The sequence below is a fragment of the Podarcis muralis genome, chromosome 1 (genome assembly GCF_964188315.1).
Source record: "Podarcis muralis chromosome 1, rPodMur119.hap1.1, whole genome shotgun sequence".
Lineage (NCBI taxonomy): Eukaryota > Metazoa > Chordata > Lepidosauria > Squamata > Lacertidae > Podarcis > Podarcis muralis.
This window is the reverse complement of record NC_135655.1, coordinates 3,834,097-3,851,187: the sequence shown is the minus strand read 5'-3', so window position 1 is coordinate 3,851,187 and position 17,091 is coordinate 3,834,097. Positions and strand designations below refer to the sequence as shown.

General features: G+C 49.1%; 1 protein-coding gene across 2 annotated transcripts in view; it reads left to right on the top strand.

The window, feature by feature from the left end:
- The window catches only part of MAP4K5 (mitogen-activated protein kinase kinase kinase kinase 5), a 97,462-nt gene extending 85,300 nt beyond the window's left edge, over positions 1 to 12,162 (top strand). For both annotated transcript variants that reach the window (XM_077934574.1, XM_077934542.1), the window contains 7 exons: positions 1,357 to 1,460; positions 2,731 to 2,908; positions 3,161 to 3,229; positions 4,447 to 4,539; positions 6,333 to 6,403; positions 9,321 to 9,376; positions 10,368 to 12,162. In XM_077934574.1, the coding sequence (XP_077790700.1) occupies positions 1,357 to 1,460; positions 2,731 to 2,908; positions 3,161 to 3,229; positions 4,447 to 4,539; positions 6,333 to 6,403; positions 9,321 to 9,376; positions 10,368 to 10,455 (659 nt within the window). In that variant the 3' untranslated portion in view covers positions 10,456 to 12,162. The remainder of the gene's footprint in view (positions 1 to 1,356; positions 1,461 to 2,730; positions 2,909 to 3,160; positions 3,230 to 4,446; positions 4,540 to 6,332; positions 6,404 to 9,320; positions 9,377 to 10,367) is intronic.
- The last annotated feature ends 4,929 nt before the right edge of the window (positions 12,163 to 17,091 follow it).

Sequence of the window (17,091 nt, the reverse complement as noted above, 5' to 3'; positions counted from 1 at the left end):
GACCTTCTCTACCAGGGCATCTGCTCCTCCCTCCCTCCCTCCAAAGTTTGTTACCTGCTTATATCCCACCTTGCTTCCATCCCGGAACCCAAAGCAACATATATGTGTTTTGATATGTGTTCAGACCCCTGGGCTCTCACTTGTGGGGTGCCTCAGGGTTCCGTCCTCTCCCCTATGCTTTTCAACATCTACATGCAGCCGCTAGGAGAGATCATCGGGGGGTTGGGTTGGGTGTTCATCAATATGCGGATGATACCCAGCTCTACCTCTCTTTTAAATCAGAACCAGTGAAGGCGGTGAAGGTCCTGTGTGAGTGCCTGGAGGCAGTTGGAGGATGGATGGCGGCTAACAGATTGAGGTTGAATCCTGACAAGACAGAAGTACTGTTTTTGGGGGACAGGAGGCGGGCTAGTGTGGAGGACTCCCTGGTCCTGAATGGGGTAACTGTGCCCCTGAAGGACCAGGTGCGCAGCCTGGGAGTCATTTTGGACTCACAGCTGTCCATGGAGGCGCAAGTCAATTCTGTGTCCAGGGCAGCTGTTTACCAGCTCCACCTGGTACGCAGGTTGAGACCCTCCCTGCCCGCAGACTGTCTTGCCAGAGTGGTGCATGCTCTAGTTATCTCCCACTTGGACTACTGCAATGTGCTCTATGTGGGGCTACCTTTGAAGGTGACTCGGAAACTGCAATTAATCTAGAATGCAGCAGCTAGACTAGTGACTGGGAGTGGTCGCTGAGACCATATAACACCAGTCCTGAAAGATCTTCATTGGCTCCCAGTACTTTTCCGAGCACAATTCAAAGTGTTGGTGCTGACCTTTAAAGCCTCCATCCCCCATCATCCAGCCCGGACACCGAGGTCCAGCTCCGAGGGCCTTCTGGCAGTTCCCTCGCTGCGAGAAGCCAAGTTACAGGGAACCAGGCAGAGGGCCTTCTCAGTAGTGGTGTCTGCCCTGTGGAACGCCCTACCACCAGATGTCAAGGCAATAAACAACTGTTTTACTTTTAAAAGACAACTGAAGGCAGCCCTGTTTAGGGAAGTTTTTTTTATATCTGAAGGACTATTGTATTTTAATATAGTGTTGGAAGCTGCCCAGAGTGGCTGGGGAAACCCAGCCAGATGGGCGGGGCATAAATAATTTATTATTATTATTATTATTATTATTATTATTATTATTATTATTATTATTACCAAGTAGTATGCAGAAGATTGGGGTGGGGCGTCAGCGTGATGGAGCTGTCCTGCCAAAGCAGAGCCAGCCAAGTGAGTTCTGCTCCCAGCTCTCCCACTGCTGGAACTGACTCAGTCCTAACCCTTTGGGGTTGTTCCTCTCCTTTGCTTTTCTTCCTCTGCAGTGAGAAATCCCTATACAGGCCACAAATACCTCTGTGGAGCGTTGCAGCTGGGGATCGTTTTGCTTCAGTGGTATGAACCGATGCAGAAGTTCATGTTAATAAAGGTGTGTGAGGGTCGTTTCTGCGCGACTTCGTGGTGGTGTTTCATGGGAATGCGTCCGCTGGGGGTGGAACTTGAAGGCTTCCGTGCAAGACGTTAAGCCGTTTCAGATCTGGAGTGGGAGTCGCATCTGCTGTCAGTTAACTTCTGTGCTTGGTTCAGGGTGTTGATGCTTCTCATCAGAGCCCTGAAAGACAGCTTTGAAGGGGCAGCAAAGACTTGAGGAGCAGAGAGGACCCCTTCACCATTGACCCCTGTGCTGGGGGATACCAAGGCCCTCCCTGAAGCTCATCATCACACTGTCTCCAACTCCAGCATTGAATAGCAGATGAAGGGCTGCCTTTTCAGGAGAGCTTTTTGAAAGTGATCCTGAGTCTTCTATACCTGTATATTTTTATTTTGACGTTGCTTTTGTTCATTTGCATTGCAAGGGGGGTTGGGTTAGATCAGGGTTTCCCAAACTTGGGTCTCCAGCAGTTTTGGGACTACAACTCCCATCATCCCTAGCTAGCAGGACCAATGGTCAGGGATGATGGCAATTGTAGTCTGGAGACCCAAGTTTGGTAAACTCTGGACCCTTTGGCTTACTCCCAGCTCTGCAATTCTGATTCTATAGTGATCTTAATTTACCGTATTTGTCTGTGTAGAAGATGCCCCCAACGTATAAGACGACCCCTGTTTTTTTTAACCCAAAATTAAGAAATTAGGTTGTTTAGCTTTTGGGGGGGAGGTCACTTCTGCCAATTGTTCACACGCCTGCCCGCCACTGCCGATCGCTGGCCACAGCCACTGCCGATCACACACCTTGCTGTAGCCGCCAATTGTCTGCCCACTCACAGCCACCAACTGCCCACCCGCCCACTTGCCGCAATCACCAATCGCCTGCCCAATTGCCACAACCACAGCCAATCACCAGCAGGCCTTGCCACAGCCACCAATCACCCTCCCAATCGCTGCTGCCAATCTCCTGCTCGCTGCTGCCATTAATCACACGTCCCCCCTCTGCATTCAATATCCACGTATAAGACGACACCCAATTTTTGCCTAATTTTTTTTAAGCAAAAAGCATCGTATCCTACACAGAAAAATACGGTAGTTAAAAAAAAATGCTGTTGAGGCTTGTCATTGTTTACAGGGTGAGATCTAAATGTTGAAAATAGTTTAGACGTCCACTCAGTAAGAAGCCAGATCTCAGAACAGGCCGGTTGCTGTTCAGTCTCATCTTTCCTTTCCTTTTGGTGGCCTTGTTGTTTCTTTCCCCCTGCCCCTTCCAGCACTTTGATTTCCCGCTGCCCACCCCCCTGAACGTCTTCGAAATGCTGGTGATCCCAGAGCAGGAGTACCCCATGGTGTGCGTGGCGATCAGCAAGGGAGTCGAACCAAACCAGGTCGTCCAGTTTGAGACAATTAACCTGAACTCTGCTTCTTCGTGGTTTACAGAAACTGGTGCAGGTGAGGCTCCGGCAGACCTGAGTTCAGTTTACTATAAGAGACAATATGAGTTACTCACAGCGAAAGTGGGGAAGTGCAAGAGGTTGGAGGGGCCAAGTTCTGCTCAGAGGAGGGTTCTGTCACCTGGCAAGCTTTTTGGGGGGGGGAGGGCAGCAGAAGAGGTGGCATTATAGCATCATGGGTTTGAGAAAGAGTTGCATCAGCGGGCTGGATGCAAATGGTTGCTCTCTTCTTCTTCTCCCCTCCATCAAGGTTGCCAACAGCTCGATGCCATCCACGTCACCCAGCTGGAGAGGGACACAGTTCTTGTCTGCTTGGACAGTAAGTAGCAGGAGTTAGAGCTTGCTTGCTTTTTTTCCCTTTTCTTTTTTGAGCTCCGAGGCAGAAACAATAGAAAAAGAGGAGGGGACAAAAACAGAATAAACACAATAAAACATAATAATAAGCTAGCTAGGGGTGATGGGAGTTGTAGTTCAACAACACCTGGGGACCCACAGGTTGAGAAAGGCTGTTTTATGGCAGATGAAGATGATGGAATTTTTGGAGCTGGCTGACCTGACTGGAAGAGTCCGCGACCAAAAGGGGGAGGAGTACCAGGAAGAATGAAATTTAAAGACTATTTAGCTAAATATGTTAAGATACAGTGGTGCCTCGCAAGACGAAATTAATCCGTTCCGCGAGTCTCTTCGTCTTGCGGTTTTTTCGTCTTGCGAAGCACGGCTATTAGCGGCTTAGCGGCTATTAACGGCTTAGCGGCTTTAAGAAAAAGGAAACAAACTTGCAAGAACTCGCAAGACGTTTCGTCTTGCGAAGCAAGCCCATGGGGAAATTCGTCTTGCGGAACGACACAAAAAACGGAAAACCCTTTCGTCTAGCGAGTTTTTCGTCTTGCGAGGCATTCGTCTTGCGAGGCACCACTGTAACTTAATTGGAAAAGCTTGCAAATATTAGATAGGCTTAGGATTTAAATATGAAAGGAGAGGATTTAAGATGTTTAAAGCTAATTGAGAAAGAATGAAAGATGTTAAGTGATCGATTTTGGAAAACTGTTTAAATGATATATAATGAAATTCAACCAAGGGGATTTGAAGAAGTCACTTAATAATGTTGCAAAGATTGGTTTAATTACAAATAGGATATATGTGTGTTTGTTTGTTTGTTTGTTTGTTTGTTTTAAATTTTTGGAAAATCAATAAAAAGGTTTGGAAAAAAAGAGAAAGGCTGTTTTAGAACAAGGCAGCCTGAAAGCAGCATTTAAGCTAAAAATCAGTTTAAAGCAGCAGTAGAATTACACACAAAAAACCCTATATAGATCAGTTCCTCAAAACACATAGTTTATTAACATTCCTGTGTTATTATGATGGTGGTGGTGATTTTGCACTCTGTCGCTGTGGTTCTCCTGCAGCAGCCGTTGCCTGTATTGTGGGCTGAGTGGCTGCTGCCGTGGGCCCTGGCTCTTCCCCCTTCCATATATTTGTTGGGGCAGCCTCTCAGCTGACCCAGCAATCCCGATTTGGCTCTCGTTTCTCCCTTTTAAGGATTTGTGAAAATTGTGAATCTGCATGGGAAACTGAAGTCGAGCAAGAAGCTGGCCTCCGAACTAAGCTTTGATTTCTGCATTGAATCTGTAGGTGAGCAGAGACCGTCTTCGCCATCGTTTATTGTCTCCAAAGTGCATGCTGTATGTTAGCTCAGAGGTGGGGGTCCCTTTTCAACCCACATTCCCTTCTGGGCAACCTTCCAGGAGCCAAATGCCAGCAGTGGGTGGGGCCAGGTACAAAAGCAGGCGGGGAAACACATGTGAATTCCCTCTTTGTCCTCCACCAGAAGTTTTGTCAGAGTTCAAGGATGCATTCTAGCCAGGCAAAAATCCTCAAGGAGGGTGCCAAGCTGTGGCCGGTGAGAATGTGTGGCCTGGAGAGAGTCTTGGGGGCCAGGTAAAGAAGCCTGGGGGCCCCAAATTCCTGCGGTAGATCGCATGCAACCCCACAGGCTCAGAGTCTGCAAGACACAAGACAGGAAGATGTTGGAAGGAAAGCCCATAATGACATTCCTCAAATGCCTGGGAGGCTTCCTTGGTGAGAACCAGCCATTGTTATGGCGGGAATGTTCCTCCTGATGGCATGTTTGGGCTCCTGAGCGCTCAGAGTGTGTGATCAGTGTCCCACATTGGCTGGAGGCTGGTGGGAGTTGAGGGGGGCAGCCCGTCTGTTGCCATGACCCACTGACCTTGGAGGCTTGCGGTGGAGGCTGCAGACAGAGTTCTCTAGCCAGGGTTACAGCTGCAACCCAGAAGCCAGGGCTCTGTGCTGGCATTGAAAAATCACGAGGCGACAATTGGGCAATGCCTTGGCAGACACTTCCTGGCATTGCCAAAGACCAGCTGTCTCCAAGACATGTCTCTGGACTCCGTCCCACCATTTAATGGACTTCTCACTCAGCATGTGGGGAGAGCAAGTAGGTCTCCCCTGGAATCCCCTCCCCATACTCAGCAAGACCACCCCATAAAACAGCCCTGATTGGCCTTGCCTTGTGTCTTGAGGCAGCGATGGCCACCAGCCTGGATGGCTTTCAGAAGATTGGACACATTCAGGTTGGAGAAGAACTTCTATGGCTTTTAGCCATGATGGCTGTGCTTTGCCTGCAGACTTGAAGGCCAATGCTTGTGAATACCAGTTGCAGGAGGTGTTCAGGATAGGAGGACAGGACAGTGTTGCTTTTTGTGCTCAGGTCCTGCATGCCGGTTTCCCATTGAGACATCTGGCCAGCCACTCTGAGAACAGGATGCTGGACTAGATGGGCCCAGGGGCCTGATCCAGAAGGGCTGCTCCTCCTCCTCCTCCTCCTCCTCCTCCTCCTCTTCTTCATCTTCTTCTTCTTCTTCTTCTTCTTCTTCTTGTCGTTTAGTCGTGTCCAACTCTTCGTGACCCCCTGGACCAGAGCACGCCAGGCTCTCCTGTCTTCCACTGCCTCCCGCAGTTTGGTCAAACTCATGCTGGTAGCTTCAAGAACACTGTCCCACCATCTCGTCCTTTTGTCCCCTTCTCCTTGTGCCCTCCATCTTTCCCAACACCAGGGTCTTTTCCAGGGAGTATTCTCTTCTCATGAGGTGGCCAAAGTCTTGGAGCCTCAGCTTCAGGATCTGTCCTTCCAGTGAGCACTCAGGGCTGATTTCCTTCAGAACGGAGAGGTTTGATCTTCCTGTAGTCCATGGGACTCTCAAGAGTCTCCTCCAGCACCAGAATTCAAAAGCCTCAATTCTTCGGCGATCAGCCTTCTTTATGGTCCAGCTCTCACTTCCATACATCACTACTGGGGAAACCATAGCTTGAACTATACAGACCTTTGTAGGCAAGGTGATGTCTCTGATTTTTAAGATGCTGTCTAAGTTTGTCAATCTTACCCTATTGCATCTCTCCCGCAGTGTGCCTTCAAGACAGCGTTCTGGCCTTCTGGAAGCATGGGATGCAAGGGAAAAGCTTTAAGTCTGACGAAGTAAGTCTTGGGTTGGGGGGGGGGGCTTGTTTTCCCAGCCTTGCTGCCCTCCATGGAAGGAATTTGGTTGCTCTGCTGAGAGAGGAACGCCCCTTCTCAGGGAAAGCCAGAGAGGGGAGGGGAGCCCTTGCTGCTCTGGCCTAGTGAAGGATCATAGTTGGCCCACGTTCGGTTAGAAGAATATTGGGTGCCAGGTGAGGGAAGCCTTCTCTGGCCAAGATCCTGTAGAGCAACAGACAGTCAGAGTAGAAGGGCAATTGGCCTGACCTGGTGTGAGATGGCTTCTTGTGCGGATGCCTGATTATCTTCTTCCGGAGCAACTACTCTATTCCGAACTTAAAAATGGAAAGCGTCATGCTGGTGGTCAACAAAAGGTTTAAAGACTGTCTCAAGGCAAATCTAAAAAATGCAGTATAAACACCGACAACTGGGAAACACTGGCCTGCGAGCGCTCCAGTTGGAGAACAGCCTTGACCAAAGGTGTCATGGACGCAAGGTAGAAATGTGCTAAGAGGAAGGCACGCATGGCAAATCCACACCGTGATCATCTCCTGCCGGGATACCAGTGTCCCCACTGTGGAAGGACATGTGGATCCAGAATTGGCCTCCACAGTCACTTACGGACTCACTGTTAAGACCGTGTTTATGGAAGACAATCTTACTTGGCTATGAGGGATCGCCAAAGAAGAAGACATTCTCAAGTATAGCGACTTAAGGGTGGAGGGGCATCGGCAGTCAGGTTTGTAGCCCCCAGATCACATCACAGCTATGAAGTCACTAACAGGCCTTGGTCATTCCCACCACCATGGAGATAATAACAGAATCAGGGAATTGTAGAGTTGCAAGGGACTCCCAAGGGTCATCTAGTTGAACCCCCAAATAAAAGCGTATGAAGTTGTACAAACGCACTATACAAAGTTGTTGTGAAGTTTATCACGATGATGTAAAGTGCTATTTATTATTATTATTATTACTCACAGTTGGGTTTATATTGTTTTACCAGTACCACTGCCCGCTAACCCTCGTGTAAGGCTTGCCATAACGGCGCAAACAACGTGCTCATGGTTCTCACTTCATTATGGGAGGTACCATTGCCCAGTGGCGTAACACCTTCCTAGGGGCATTGTTTGCCGTCTTTGTGTTGAGTCAGGCCATTGGTCTGTCTAACTCAATACAGTGGTGCCTCGCAAGACGAAATTAATTCGTTCCGCAAGTTTTTTCTTGTGAGTTTTTCGTCTTGCGAAGCACGGTTTCCCATAGGAATGCATTGAAAATCAATCAATGCATTCCTATGGAAACCGCCTTCAGACCAGGTCCGAGGACAGTCTGTCCCCCGACCTCTTCTGAAGGCTGGGGGGGGGGGGACAAGGGCTTTTCTTCCCACCGCCAGCCTTCAGAAGGCTGTTCTGAAGGCTGGCGGTGGCAAGAAAAGCCCTTCTCCCCACCTCCCGCCCCGCAAGCTCCGGGGACAGGAGGGCTTTGCTGCCGACCACCAGCATTTTAAAAGCCCCCGGGACAGCGGAGACTTCTCCGCTGTCCCGGGGCGATTTTAAAATGCTGGTGGGCGGCAGCGAAGCCTCCGCTGTCCCGGGGCGATTTTAAAATGCTGGTGGGCGGCAGCGAAGCCTCCGCTGTCCCGGGGCGATTTTAAAATGCTGGTGGGCGGCAGCGAAGCCTCCGCTGTCCCGGGGCGATTTTAAAATGCTGGCGGGCGGCAGCGAAGCCTCCGCTGCCGCCCGCCAGCATTTTAAGATCGCCTGGGACAGCGGAGAAGTCTCCGCTGTCCCAGGAAGGCAGGCAGGGGGGGGAGCAAAGACTTTTGCCCCCCGCCGGCCTTCAGAAGAGGTCCAGGACCTCTTCTGAAGGCCGGCGGTGGGCAAAAGTCTTTGCTCCCGACGGCCAGCATTTTAAAAGCGGTCTGGGAAAGCGCAGTGCAATTCCCTGCTATCCCGGACCGCTTTTAAAATGCTGGCGGTGGGGAGCAAAGCCCTTCGGCCCCCGCCGGCCTTTCTGGACCTCTTCTGAAGGCCGGAGGGGGGGCGAAAGGCTTTGCTCCCCACTGCCAGCATTTAAAAGAGGTCCCCGGAGATTTCCCTTTGGGCTTTCTTTTTGCGAAGCAAGCCCATAGGGAAATTCGTCTGGCGAAGCACCTCGAAAAACAGAAAACTCTTTCTTCTTGCGAGTTTTCCGTCTTGCGAGGCATTCGTCTTGCGAGGCACCACTGTATTGTTGACACTGGCTGGCAGCGGTCTTCCTGGGTTTTAGGCAGGGGACGTCCCCAGCCTCCCCCCAGGATAGCAGCACATAAGCATTCCTATCTAGCCCATTTGGAGAGTGGGAAACATGATATGCACACATTATCTCAGTAATAAACCTAACAATAACCCTGTAAGGCAGGCCAGGATAATAACAGCTTGCCTAAGGCCACAATGAGTCTGTGGTTGAAGTGAGATTTGAATTTGGGCTTCCCAGCTGGCACGAGAATCCTGCCCTTGGGCCACTACACTGTCATACAAATTAAATGTAAGATACAACAAATAGCAATGCAACAATAATGTATATGGATAGATTTCTGTTTTGGGCTTTAGCACTGAGTGCTGCTGCACTCTGTTCCAGCGCAGAGGCGAGGAAAGAGTGCCTGGGCCTGACACCCATTCCCAGGTGGCTTAATAAACCAGAGGTGCAGAACCTGGATGGTGTCGGACTCCATCTCCCTTGACCCCACCCGGCGTGGCCCAGAAGTCAGGAATGGTGGGAGCAGGAGTCCAGCAGCATTGAACCATGGTTCAGTAAGCTGCGAAGGTTGCTTCTGAACTAACTTATTGTGCATTTTGTCAGCAGTGACCGGACTATTTGACTCAACCCTCCTCCGCCGTCTTAGCTGGCTCAAGTGTCCCTTTCTCTGCCCCTTTTGCAGGTAACCCAGGAGATCTCAGACGAAACCCGGGTGTTCCGCTTGCTGGGCTCCGACAGGTGAGCTGAGAAGATTTTGACACACTGCACAAATCTTATATTTAGATTTCCAGTCTTTCTGCATTAGAAAACTTCACGGCCATGTTCTTAAAAGAGATGCCTTTTCCCATGTCATGGGATGCATCCAGCAATGTTAAATAATAATAATAATAATAATTACAATGGTACCTCCAGTTGCGAACAGCATCCCTTCTGGAGGTCCGGATGCATCCCAAGGTATTCGCAACCAGTGGATGGCTTTTTACGCATGCACATGGACGCGGGTGGCGCTGTGGGTAAAAGCCTCAGCGCCTAGGGCTTGCCGATCGAAAGGTCGGCAGTTCGAATCCCCGCGGCGGGGTGAGCTCCCGTTGCTCGGTCCCAGCGCCTGCCAACCTAGCAGTTCGAAAGCACCCTCGGGTGCAAGTAGATAAATAGGGACCGCTTACTGGCGGGAAGGTAAACGCCGTTTCCATGTGCTGCGCTGGCTCGCCAGATGCAGCTTTGTCATGCTGGCCATGTGACCCGGAAGTGTCTCCGGACAGCGCTGGCCCCCGGCCTCTTTGAGTGAGATGGGCGCACAACCCTAGAGTCTGTCAAGACTGGTCCGTACGGGCAGGGGTACCTTTACCTTACCTTATGGTGCGGTTTAGCGCTTCTGCTCATGCGCATGGCGTGGTTTAGCGCTTCTGCTCATACGCATGGTGCATAGAGCGCTTCTGCGCATGTGCGTGCAGCAAAACCTGGAAAAATACTTCCGGGTTTGCCGCATTCGCATCCTGAAGTTTACGTAACCAGAGGGATACATAAGCGGAGGTACGACTGTATTCTTCTTATTATTATTAAGTCCGATGTTGCATTACAGCTCCCAGCGCCCACGGTGGCTGGTGGCAGTGGGAGTTGTCGCCCCAACATCTGCAGGGTGCCCGGCTGGGGGAGGCTGTGGTGCCAGGGCCCCAGGGTGCCCACTTGCAGCGAGGGCTAACTTGCTCGTTCCTCCTTCCCCTGACAGGGTGGTGGTGCTGGAGAGCAGGCCGACCGACAACCCAACGGCCCACAGCAATCTCTACATTTTGGCCGGCCACGAAAACAGTTACTAGGCAACCGAAACCCGACTCGGAACCGCCAGCCAAGGAATACGTCACATAAGGAAGCAGCCCTCAAGGAAATGCTATCCAAGCCGGACTCTCCCTCCCTCTTGCTCTCTCTCTCTCTGTTTCTCCCTCCCTCTCCCTTTGCTCTACTGTGTCAAAATCCAAACGGACCCATTTTTTTAGGAAGGAGAGCCAAACGTCGCCTGGGCGTCCTGCAGCTGGGAAGCAGCTGATCTGTCACTTGCCACTGTGTGGTTGGTTATGTTGAGTTTGCTTAATAAAAGCTACGAGGTTAATAAGCCGCTCTGGTTCGTTAGGCCCAGGCGCTTTTTTGGGGGGGGGGGGAGATCCCAAATGCGTTCACGGTGCCATGCGGTTCTCGACGTAGATTTCTTTTGTCTTCCGGTTAAATACCAAGGCTGCCGCTGCCTTCCAATCTTGTGGCAACGCCAAATTTTGAATGCTGGTGGCCGAGATCAAAATCAGGAACATTGAGGCTGGCAGGGAAGGCGGGTGCACTTTTGGGACAACCCCCCCCCCCCCATGGAGAAGACTTCCTATGCAAAGGAATATTGTCCAAATGATCCGTTTTCAAGAGGTCATCATCATTCCCGGGATATCGTGGGTTTTCTGTTTTTTAACGCAACTGTTCTCTGTGGGTTTGTAAAATAGACTATTTAATCCTTATTTATTAATCTGCTGCTAGGGTCGTGTGATGTATCCTAACTTCTAGCACATGAAGGTTGCAGAGCAGCTTTTGGGGGGGTTGAGGGAGGGGGGTCCTCCCCCCCCCTTCTTTATACAATTGTACAAAGAACCTGGTATTCATTTCACCCTTTTTGCCTCTTAGATGAAGCCCGTCGTCTGAGGGAGGTGTTTATATATAGATAAATATATATATATAGGGGGACGCAGGGTGGGAGGAAAGACCTTTTGGCTATTCTTGCAGAAATGCTGTTTTGTACAAGAGCCTTTTGTAGGGGTTTTGGCTCGTGGGATTTGTCGCCAGAGGGAGCGTGTGGCAGAAATGCAAAGCCGTATCTCTGTGAGGAATCAAGGATCCCTAGATTGGCTGGAAAGATAGTTTTGTGTGTGAGAGAGAGTGTGTGAGGGGAGCGCACAGGTGTGTCACCATCAGGAGCTCCTGGGAACGTACGGAGAAAAAGAGATGAAAGGAAAGCTCATCCAGGTCTTGTGGATCCCTGGATCCCCACCCAATGCAGTCCAGGCAAGGTGGAGGTCTTGGTTCAGGCCGGGTGAGACAGAGGTGGTAAGGCCGATTCCAGAGGCTCCCTGGTCCTTGCAGCTGGGTCCCTGGTGCGAATCATCCCTTTCCCTGGAAACATCCCCCTTTCTGTCACGACCGATGCCAAACTGGGAGCGCAGGAAGCCACCGACTGGATGAGCTTTCAGGGGAGAGCTTTTTTTAACGCTTCACGGACACGTATTTTATTTATACTGTGCCAGAGGAGAAAATGCCGTGCCTGGAAGAAAGGAACTAGATTCCCCCCGGCCTGGGCGAGTTTCGAAAGGGTCTGTTTTTAAAAAAAAAAAATTCCCGGTGGTATAGTATAAATATATGTATAAGACGCAGTATTGTCTAATAAATCTTGGGGAATATCCTTTGTTCCATTATCCCTTTCTCGAGGCTCTCATCCATGTTTCTCCTCCCCGCCCCCCTTTCATCCATTAAAGTATCCTTTTCGCTCCTGATTTTTGCCTGCTTTCATTCATTACGTTTTAGTGCCTCTGCAGAGGAACACGGGGGGGGGGGGCATGGCTCTCTCAGCAGAGCAACTGCCTTGCATGCAGGAGGTCCCAGGTGGGGGTCTCTGGCGTCTCCAGGTGGGGCTGGGGGTGTCGTCTGAAATTCTGGAGAGCCACTGCCAGTCTGTGTAGGTAATACTGAGTTAGGCGGATGAGTGGCTTGGCACTACAAGGCAGCTATGTTTACAAGGTAACCGTTCTGCACTTCCTGCTAATTTGGTAACGATTTGGATTCCTCCCTCCCCATAAGGAAAAGCTACCACTTCAGGGATATTGCATCATTCCAGGGCTTCGTAGAACTGTAGATTTGGAAAGGGACCCCGAGGGGCATCTAGTCCAACCCTCCCAAAGTGCAGGAATATGTAGCTGTCCCATACGGGGATTGAACCTGAAACCTTGACATTGTCAGCTCCACACACTAGCCAACTGAGCTATCCAGGCACAATATACCATTGATGGGAAGGTGTGGTTCATTCCCCAGCTAGCAGGGCAACTGGGATGTCAGAGCACTGCTCTCCAGATGTTTCAGACTAGTAATAGTAATTTATTATTTGTACCCCGCCCATCTGGCCAGGTTTCCCCAGCCACTCTGGGCGGCTTCCAACAAAGATGTAAAATACACTAAAATGTCACACATTAAAAACTTCCCTGAGCAGGGCTGCCTTCAGATGTCTTCTAAATGTCAGGTAGTTGTTTATCTCTTTGACATCTGCTGGGAGGGCGTTCCACAGGGTGGGTGCCACCACCGAGAAGGCCCTTTGCCTGGTTCCCTGTAGCTTTGCTTCTCGCAATGAGGGAACCGCCAGAAGGCCCTCGGAGCTGGACTACAAATCCCATAGCCAGTGGGAGTTTTAGTCCAGCACATCCCGAGGCACCAGGTAACTGGCAAAGGCCGGTGTGGAGTTTGGTTACATAAGCGTCCCTGGATACTGGCCGTGCCATCCCTGACATCAAGAATGACAACACTCCCCCTGCCCGTGTCAAAACTGGAGCGTTGCCTGTAAAGATTAAAAGCTATAAAGCAGAGAAGCCCCTGCTCACTCTGGCTCCCCTTTTTTCAAGACCCAAAGGGCTTGTTGGGCACACCGACCCCTCTCTGCCTGACCTGTGGGACTCTTGTCCCTGGGGACACCCATCACTGGCTCTGCTCCACACCTCCTTCAATGGTTTTCATCTAACTTGGTGGTAAGGATGCCTCTTGCGGACGTGTGTGTGTGTGTGTGTGTGTGTGTGTGTGTGTGTGCAAAAACTTGCTGAGTTTTGTTTTGTTTTTAAAGATTTTTATTGATACAGCAAGAAAAAAACAAAACACAAATATCAAATTACACACAAGAATAACCATAGACACATAATTTTCTTAGCAAACAACAAAACATATATTGGTCTTAACACTAAAGACCCAACCTCCCGTCTATTCCCTATTTTGATTTCATATTACTTATTGCCAACACACACTTTTATCGCAATTAAACTTTTTTCTTAATATGTCTTAATTCTTATATCTACCTTGCAGCTATTCCTCGAATGCTGCAACAGTGTTTTAACGACTATATTTATATTTCAAATATTCTTTGAAAACCTCCCATTTTGAAACAAATTCCTGTTTTGATTTATTTATTTTTTCTGATAGACCATCTAATTCGGCATATTCTGTCAGCTTTTGGATCCAATCTTGTATAGAGGGGGTTTCATTACTCTTCCATTTTGCTGCGATCAAAACTCTTGCTGCCACCGTCGCATATAAAAAGATACCCTTCCTCTTTTGTGGAATATCCAAATCTGTTATTCCCAGGAGGTAGGCCTCTGGTTTTTTTATTGAAAGAGATCTTTAGCAACTAGCTGAGTTTTCCCTGGCAGGAATGCAGCCGTGTACAAAGCTCGGAATCCTACCTGTTGCCCCGCCCACTTCCTGCCTCTGGCCCCGCCCTCACATGCATGGGTCCTTAAGGGGGTGTGGCCTTTGGCTTGAAAAATGTTCCCTATCTAGGGATAGGATTTTGTGCAACAGAAAGGGCTTCGCCTGGTACCTGAAGACTGGCAAAGGTGGCACCAGGTGCTTCTCCCTAACATCAGGATTCTGTAGAAGGACACCATCTCCAGTTGGAGGACGGGCTTTTGAGGGGCTTTTGCTGAAGACCGCAGGGTCCAGGCTGGTTCACTTATTAATCTAATCAAGGGGGAGGGCCAGTTTCTTTTCTTTTTTTTAAAAGATATTTATTAAAGGTAAAGGTAAAGGTACCCCTGCCCGTACGGGCCAGTCTTGCCAGACTCTAGGGTTGTGCGCCCATCTCACTCTATAGGCCGGGGGCCAGCGCTGTCCGGAGACACTTCCGGGTCACGTGGCCAGCGTGACAAGCTGCATCTGGCGAGCCAGCGCAGCACACGGAACGCCGTTTACCTTCCCGCTAGTAAGCGGTCCCTATTTATCTACTTGCACCCGAGGGTGCTTTCGAACTGCTAGGTTGGCAGGCGCTGGGACCGAGCAACGGGAGCGCACCCCGCCGCGGGGATTCAAACCGCCGACCTTTTGATCGGCAAGCCCTAGGCGCTGAGGCTTTTACCCACAGCGCCACCCGCGTCCAAGATATTTATTAGAATTTTACAAAAAGAAAAAAGAAAAATACAAAGTAAAAATAGATTAAAAAAAAAAAAAATTCCATCTTTCCATCACTTTCTTTCGTTTGCTTATTTCCCGGACCTCCTCACACCTCCCTTTTTGTATTCCAGTTCAATTTGTTAGTTCAGCAAATCCTTCCCCTCTTTGTTTATCCTAATCAATAATCTTAAAATAATGTAACATTAAATTTTTGTCTGTTAATAGCCCATTTTTTTCATACTCCTTATAGCATTATAGCTAAAAACCACATATCTTTTCATCAAACTCACCATTTAAATCTTATTTTTACCAATTTCTAATAACCATAATATTCTTTCCTAATTCTTTAAACATTTTTGCTAGTGCCATGCAATTTCATTTCAACATCCTTCTAACATTCATCAATTTTATAAAACAATCTTAGTAACAAAACAAAAAAGAAATAAAGACAATCCAATCTTCATCCAGCGTCCCTTTCTCCTGGTCCCGGGTTTTGTCAGTCCTTTTTATCCCATTGAACTGGTGCATTAACCTGGTAACCTTATATCCGAGGCCCTTAAGTCTCTTCCATGTCCCTTCCGGGGGAGGGCCAGTTTCTAGCTGATGGGAGTTGTAGACTGAAAACCTCTGGAGGGAACCAGCTTGACAACAGCTGACCTACAGGGAAGGTAGAACCTATTCACCGTGGCCATTGGTGTCCTTCCCTCGCAGAAGACAGGATCGGGATTCAAGAGGACCTTAACGGAGTGGAGAACTGGGCACAAGCTAACAAAATGAATGTCAACAGGGACAAATGTCAGGTTCTGCCCTTAGGAAGAAGCAGAAGCACAAATAGAAGGCGGGGGACACCTGGCTTACTAGCAGTACATGTGAAAAGGATGGAGGGGTCTTGGTGGACCCCAAGCTGAACATGAGTTCACAGTGTGATGCAGCAGCAAAAAAAGTGAATGCTATTCTAGGCTGCATCAACAGATGTACAGTGGTACCTCGGGTTACAGACTCCACTAACCCAGAAATATTACCTCGGGTTAAGAACTTTGCTTCAGGATGAGAACAGAAATCGTGCTCCGGCGGCGCGGCAGCAGCGGGAGGCCCCATTAGCTAAAGTGGTGCTTCAGGTTAAGAATGGTTTCAGGTTAAGAACGGACCTTCGGAACGAATTAAGTACTTAACCCGAGGTACCACTGTATAGTGTTCAGTTCAAGGGAAGTAATAGTCCCCTCTCTTCTGCCTTGGTCAGACCACACTTGGTCAGTCCTGGGCACCACAATTTAAGAAGGGTGCTGACAAGCTGGAAGGCGTGCAGAGGAGGGCGACCAAGTTGATCAAGGGTCTGGAAACAAAGCCTGATGAGGAATGGTTGAAGGAGCTGGGTATGTTTAGCCTGGAGAAGAGGAGACTGAAAGGAGATATGAGAGCCATCTTCAAATATCTCAAGGGTTGCCGCATGGAAGACGGAGCAAGCTTGTTTTCTCTTGCTCCAGATGGGTGGGGTATAAATAAATTATTATTATTATTATTATTATTATTATTATTATTAGGACCGAAACCAACGGAACCAGATGCACAAATATAGGATGGGGGACACCTGGCTTACTAGCAGTACATGTGAAAAGGATCTAGGGGTCTTGGTGGACCACAAGCTTAACATGAGCCAGCAGTGTGATGCTGCAGCAAAAAAAGCTAACACTATTCTAGGCTGCATCAACAGAAGTCTAGTGTCAAGGAAAGTCATAGTTCTGCTTGATTCTGTCTTGGTCAGACCACACCTGGAGTACTGGGTCCAATTCTGGTCTCCACAGTTTAAGAAGGATGTTGAGAAGCTGGAAGGTGGGCAGAGGAGGGCGACCAAGATGCTTAAGGGTCTGGAAACCAAGCCTTGTGAGGAACGGTTGAAGGATCTGGGGATGTTTAGCCTGGAGAAGAGGAGACTGAGAGAAGATATGATAGCCATCTTCAAATATCTTAAGGGCTGTCACATGGAGGAGGAAGCATGCTTGTTTTCTCCTGCTCTGGAGGGTAGGACTCGAACCCATGGCTTCAAGTTACAGGAAAGGAGGCAGATGAAGCTGATGGACTATATGGAACTGGCAGAAATGACTGGCAGAATCCGAGACCAGGGAGAAGAGTCGGAGGAAGAAGATTGGAAGAAGTTCAAAGATCATCTACAGAAATATTGTAAAATTAATGAATGTTAGAACGATGTTGGATAGAAATTAAGTGGTTTCTAGCTGTAATGCTCTAAGGGAATATGAAAAAGGGGTTGTTAAGAGGTAAAA